General features: G+C 50.1%; 1 protein-coding gene across 1 annotated transcript in view; it reads left to right on the top strand.

Annotated features, from left to right (window-relative positions):
- The window catches only part of Epg5 (ectopic P-granules autophagy protein 5 homolog), an 89,745-nt gene extending 86,148 nt beyond the window's left edge, over positions 1–3,597 (top strand). Inside the window, exons 42-44 of the mRNA XM_021150325.2 lie at positions 192–407; positions 565–679; positions 2,837–3,597. Of these exons, the coding sequence (XP_021005984.1) occupies positions 192–407; positions 565–679; positions 2,837–3,019 (514 nt within the window). The 3' untranslated portion in view covers positions 3,020–3,597. The remainder of the gene's footprint in view (positions 1–191; positions 408–564; positions 680–2,836) is intronic.
- Positions 3,598–6,769: the final 3,172 nt, after the last annotated feature.

The following is a 6,769-nucleotide window of genomic DNA, read 5'->3' on the forward strand; positions in this document are numbered from 1 at the left end:
TGAGACAGGGTTTTTCTGTGTAGCCCTGGCTAGTCTCGAACTCAGAAATCCGCCTGCCTCTGCCTCCCAAGTGCTGGGATTAAAGACATGCGTCACCACGCCCAAACTCAAATGTGATTTTTTGTTAAATGAGTGGGAAAATTCTTACATTTCATTTGCTCTGACCCCCCCCCCCCGCCCCCCACCCCCAGCTCTGCACAGGAAGAGGCAAAGCTGTTTCTGTGGTGGCATCAAATCCTGCAGCTGTCTCTGATTCAGTTGGAGCAGAACGACTCCGTCCTGACGGAGTCCGTCATCCGGATCCTGCTCATGCTGCAGAGCAGGCAGAGCCTTATGGCCGAGGAGAGGCTCAGCTCTGGGATTCTGGGGGCCATCGGATTGGGCCGGAGATCACCCTTGTCCAACAGGTAAGGAGGCTCCTGCTCTGTTCTCTGTGGGCCTCAGACAGCAGCTGCTGCTGATAGAGGTGCAGTGCAGGCGTGGAGTAGGACATGGGGGGGTGGGTGGGCTTCAAAGTGCTCCCCTTAGTAGTTTCTTACCTCTGACCTTTCATTAACACCCGAGGTTCCGAGTGGTTGCTCGAAGCATGGCTGCCTTCCTGTTAGTTCAGGTCCCTGCAGAAGACCAGATTCGTCTGAAGCCCAGCTCTGAGTTACATCTGGCTCCAAAAGCCCAGCAGGTCAGTGACAAAGCCTTCAAGTTGCGGGTTTCCTGGTGTACCTCCTTAGAAGGGGGTGGCAGCTCTAACCTGCACCCTCCAGGCCTGCCACGCTGCAGTAGCTCTGGGCCGGTTCCCTTGGTGTGTTCAGCTCAGATCTTAAACTGAGTTTTCTAGGTACAAGGCTAGAGCACTGAAGAGGCAGGGCCAGGGCAAGCTGCTGTAGGGTTCGCTGCTGGAGGATGTGACAAGTGAGCTTCCTGATGGCAGGACTGGCACTGCACAGCACATGGCTGACTGGACGTGAATGACAGTTGGCTGATTCCTATGGAACCAAGCAGGAGTCCCTGTTCCATAAACCTGAAGAGTGACCGCTGCAGACTGGTACTTGAGTAAGCAGCCAATGGTAGCTAGGAGAAGTTACAGTACACACTGAACACATGGCTGCCTACAGGTCCCTGGTCTGGTTCCTGTAACCTGTGTTCACCTCACTCACTACCTGACTGACAGGGTGGAGTGCTGCTGTCCTGGAGGAATTGCTCTTGCTCGGCTCTTTCAACACTCGCCAGTTGAGTTTACTCACTTCATTCTCTTCACAGCCCCAGAGCAGGGTGCTGAGGAGGAGACAGGGAGAGGGAGAGAGAGACCCGGGGGGTGGGTTGGAGGAAGAAGGGGACGGGACTCTAGGTAATGTGTCCAGTTCACACTGCAGGAGGTATTAGTGCTAGACGTGGCCGGCCTGTCTCCAGGCTGCCTGCTCCCATTTCCCGCTCTGCCGGATGTCTGTATATGGCCAGAGCCCAGGGCATGTGAGGATCAAAAGCTAGGTGTAGTGACCCGCGCCTCTGATACCAGTACTCTGGAGCAGAGGCAGGAGGATCTCTGAGTTCAAGGCCAGCCTGGTTGCCATAGTGTTTCAGGACAGCTAGGGCTACATAGAGAGACCCTGCCTCAAACCACTGTTGACATTCCTGATGTCACCTGAGGCCTCAAGGCTGGGCAGCTGAGCCCTGTGGGCAGCTGAGGAGTCAGCGAGGTTCATATATGGTGTAGTTGAGGAGACCCCAGCTCCTCTGTGGCCCAGGACCTGGAACATCAGGACTCTGCTGTGCTTGTGGCCTGAGGTCACACGGCCTCTTCTATTAGAGCTGAGATGCTGCTTCCAGACACGTCCCTGCGGACTTGCTGCCTTAGGTGACTAATCTCAGGCCAGCTGTTACAGTAGATCATTTAGGGACTAAATGTATTTTAAAAAAACAATAACCAAAACCCCCAAACAAACAACCCAAAAAAACAGAAATGGGGGAAATATCCTATTTTAAAAAGTTGGTTTTTTAGGCCGACTTGGTAATTTATTTCTAAGCTTCTAGCTTATTTACTTTACTAAAGAAAAAAAATCTCCCTCTTTCTGTTCTGAACCAAGCAAATCCATGTGTGTGCACAGTGCTAGAGGTCCTCGGAGCTGGGGGGAGGAAGTAGGGATTGTCTTCTGACTCCTGCAGGTGACTGCGTGGGCACCTGGCAGACACAGCCCACAGCTCCTTGGATCACTGTGTGGAAGCTTAGTTTCCTCCATGCACTGTTTCTCTCTGTTCTACAGTGAGAGAAGGGAGAAAAGGAAGCTATACAGTTAGAGAGTGCTTTCTATTTTTCTGTTGACGAGGGTTGTGGGACCATGTCTCCCTTGGGTCTGCTCTGTCTGTGGGGACCTTGGCTTGTGAGTGTTGCTGCCCAACTTGGCCACCTTATCATTTGCTCCCAGCAGTACTTAGCAGCTGCCGTGTTTGGGATTTCACTCTCTCTCCTGTGATGGTGTGTAACTTAAGTCCAACCCAGTGGCCAGCTGTGCTCTCCCCTAGTGAGCTGCAGCTGGTGCCTGCAGCTTTCTGTTGGGCTCTGAGGAGAGAAGGGNTTGGCATCTGGGGGGGGGGGGGAAAGGAGGATAGGAGGTAACACTAGCCTGGCATGGAAAGACTGGGAATAACAGCACATAAGAGAGAAGGCTCCGGAGGTCAGAGAGGGTGCGTGCAGCCTCTTCCACCACCTCCTGGTTGTGTCACCCAAAGCCTGCCTCCTGGACTGCACCCAGGGAACGGCATAGTGATGGCAAGTGCTGCCATGTGGCTGTCAGGTGGCACGCATTCTCAGAGTAAGTCAGCTGTCATTTGTGTCTTCTAGGTGCTGACAGCTCTGGAGTCCATGACGCTCAGTAAGCAGTATGTGGAGTACCAGGACCAGATACTGCACGCTCTCCAGTTTATAAGGCACCCTGGCCACTGCCTTCAGAACGGGAAAAGCTTCCTGGCCCTTCTTGTCAACCGCCTCTATCCCGAAGTGCATTACCTGGACAACATCCGGTAGTGAGGCCGAGGCCCTCGGAGCACCGTGTTGGCCTGAGTTTACATTAGCCGTGCTGTTGTGCATGTGTCTTTCCTCAGTTTCCCACAGAGCTCAGGTCTGCCTGGAATCGACTGAGGTGCAGCTGGGAGGCATCAGCTCGTCCTGGGTGCACTTGCCTCTTCTGTCCAGCGGCCATCTTAGTGCGAATGATCTTCCACAAGTGCAACTACGTTCCCGAGTACAGAGCACTCACATTTGGGGATTTGCCTGTCAGCACCCTAAGAGCAACAGACAGAGTTTTTGGTATGTCTACACCTCTGTCTCCCTGCCTTGTTTAAAGGTCAAGACTCCTAATGCCAGATCTGACCACTTTGGGAGGTGTGAAGAGCCCTCTTTTGGAACTCCATTGTATTCTTCCGATGTAAAAATTCTGTATTTCTGGAATGTTGGGAAACACACCAGCTTTAAAGTGTTATGTTACAGCTCTTTGAGTGGAGAGAATACACTGGATTAATTCAGGAGTGGTAGCTGTGCAGTGGTGGTGCATGCCTTTAATCCCAGCACTCGGGAGGCAGAGGCAGGCAGATTTCTGAGTTTGAGGCCAGCCTGGTCTACAAAGTGAGTTCCAGGACAGCCAGGGCTATATAGAGAAACCCTGTCTCGAAAAATGCCAAATAAATAAATAAATAAAAAATTCAGGAGTGGTGGCCCACGCCTGTCCTCTGAGCACATCGGTGGCTGACTGAAGCGGGAGGATCACAAGGCTGAGGCAGCGTGAGGTGTGTATCAAGAGCATCTCAGCAAACAGAGCAAAGGAGCTGAATTAAAATGAGTCCTATGAAGAAGACATGCCACTTAACCCTGACCACAGTGGCGAGCACAGATGGTGACACGTCCTCTGGAAGTGAGCTTGTCTCAAGTGATGTGACAGTGTGCCCTGTGCCAGCTGTGCTGTGTACAGGTGTGTCGTCTTTGGTTCTGGTAGTGGAGCACAGAAGCACTGACCACAGCCGCCAGGGCACTGGAATCCTTTGGGTCTCCTCATTCACAGCGTTTTATTGGCCCTGTTTAGGTGGAATTCCCAACTCTTGTTATAAGTCAGAGCTTCTGCAGGCCCTACTGTGAGGGACACCGGGGCCGTTGTACTTCTTCCTTAGGTAAATCAGATGAAGCTCAGGGACACACTGGAGCATATGTCCAGGGAGAAGGGCCAGGTCACGGCAATCTGAGAAGTTTGGCTTTTTGTGAGTAGCTCCGTGCCTTCTGCCATTGCTGAGTCCCCATTACCTGTCTGGCACAATGCTCTGCTCCCTTTAGATCTGCTCATGTCGCTCCCTGTAGAGTTCCTAATTTGACTTCTGTCAGAATAGTCTTATTTCTCAAAAATGCCTCCAAATGGGTTTTTCAGGTTCAGCTTAAAATACGTCTTTTTTTTTTTTTTATGGGTTTAGGCCTAGAAATATCTGTGTAAAATCTATGAGTGGCCACCAAGAGCCTTGACTAAAGATGGGATATACAGCTAGTGGGTCCCTCCCCTGCATTTGGAAGCTTGCAGGAACTTCTTATTGGACAGAACAAGTCTGCCTGGTAGACATGTCTTGCTTGGAACACTGATAAAGGACGACCCTATTCAGTGGCACAAAGTATCATTGTCCAGGAATCTGTCTCAGCCATCTTTATTTCTGCTTCTCTCTGCTTTCCAGGTCTGTCATTCCCTCTCCAATAGAAGAAAATTTTAGAAGCTGTAGACAGTTGAACAACACCAGTGGTTCTGTGGTCAGGAAACACTTTTTTTGTGTGCTTTCTCCAAGGAGAATCAAGTTACCAATATCCTAGAATGTGAAATGTTTGAGTCATAGTGTGTACAGTTTAGAGAATTAATTAATTTTGAAAGTTTATAATATTTGTAAATTTTATCTGTAAAAAGTATAAACAATAAAATCAACCTTTGATTGTAACTGATGAATCCGAATTGAAGGCTAATGTAGATTTTTATGACTGATAATAAATTTATTTGGCTTTGTAACTGGTCAGTAAAATTGCCACTATTTTCATCCCTGCTTAACATCTGAGAGTTATTTGCCTCAGATTCTATGAGAAGCACTGGGCTGTCTTTAAAACTATGTAATAATTCAGAACAAAGAAGGCTGCCTGTGGACAGGCTGGTTGGCTGGCTACCGGAAGATAAACCTGGCTTTGCTAGGAAAATGGTTCACTTTGAGAATGCAAGTCATGACATCAGGGACAGTGATGGGCACTTGATGTCCTTGTCACCAAGCAAGGCCGTGGCTGAGCGGTATGGAAGGTGGCCATCGCAGACTCCAGAGCCTCCTGCAGCTTCCCAGGAACAGATGAGAGTGTTGGCCTCAGCGGAAGTGCCTCTGCCTCTCCAGGCATTGCCCACCTCCTTGGAGTGCACATGTGGGGGATGGGGGGAGGGGAGAGGTTGCTCCGGCCTTCCTTGCTCTACAGCCCCACTGGAACAGGTGACGGCAGGTCCTGTGGGATGGTGGCTGTAAAGGCCAGCCCCCACCATACACATCTCTAAAGCTCCTGCACACTTACCTTGTCTCTAAATATGACGGGCAGGTGTCTTGCTGGTTAGGCCTCCACCACTCATGTGTCTTTTGTTTTTTGGTGTCAGTGAACATGACATGTAGACTCTCCCTGTAACTAGCCAGCAGTCTTTCTCCTCCAAGGCCAGCCCTGGTGAGTTTAAGTGCTTTGTCTGAATCAAACCAACAACACTGGTTTTCAAAGGTATTTTCTAAAAGTTGTTTCTTCTACCCACCCCCCCAAAAAAAACCCCAAAATTGTTTCTTCTGAAGCAGGAAGCCAGTGTCTAGGATCGTGGGCAGAGATGAGGCACATATAAATACCTCCGTTCCCTTAGTGGCAATCCTCAACCTCTCCCCAACCCTGGCCAGTGTCTTGGAGTCCACTCCCAGACCAGGCTTGGCTATGCCAGGGTCCTCTAGTTCTGCATATCTTGAGCGAGAATGGTCCCTTATAACCTTGCCTATTGGTTGTGGATCTGCCTGGAGCATCCAGGAAGGACCTGTTCTCAGTTACCTCAAGACATTCCTCCTGTCCCATCTCCTTAGTCCTCTCTAAGTAGCCAGAGTCCTTAGTCATCTTTAAACGTGGCATGGCGTCCGATAAAGCTGCTTTTGGGGGCAAAGTGCCCAAGTCAGTCCATGCTACTGTGCCAGGGGTTAGCAGCACCAGAACTATGCATGCTCAGCCCTCACAGATCCTCACAAGGAGAGAGAGCATCCTTGCCAGTTTTATCCCTGGTGCTTTGTCACCTTATCCTGGACCCTGCCCTAGAGCTGTTACCTTCTTTGGGCCAAGCAGAGTGAATCGTTCTAGCATTCACTCGGGCAGCATCGGTTCCTATTGTCCTATGTAGTTGGCACGTTAACCTAGTAACCACAGGCCTCTTTAATAGTGGTCACTGCCCGAGTTCCACTGAGCATCTACTTGGTCAGCCCAGTGGTCAGGCCCTTTGAACTTCATCTCCAATTGTACCTGCTCTTTAGTTAGCTAAACTTCATCGTCCATTTTAAGGTACTAGCTGATCATGTTAGGTGAGGCTCTTAGAGCCAGGGCCCTAAACAGACTTGTGTAGGAGTCGTGTGGCCAGGAGCAGGTCATGTGCTTATCCATAGTCTCCTTCGCTCTGCACAGGTTCCTGATTCCTCACGAGGATAACGTGAAAAGAAAACTGCTCATATTTTACTAATGAAAGTGCTGATGTTGGTTATAATT

This window comes from Mus caroli, chromosome 18 (genome assembly GCF_900094665.2).
Source record: "Mus caroli chromosome 18, CAROLI_EIJ_v1.1, whole genome shotgun sequence".
In the NCBI taxonomy this organism is placed as follows: domain Eukaryota; kingdom Metazoa; phylum Chordata; class Mammalia; order Rodentia; family Muridae; genus Mus; species Mus caroli.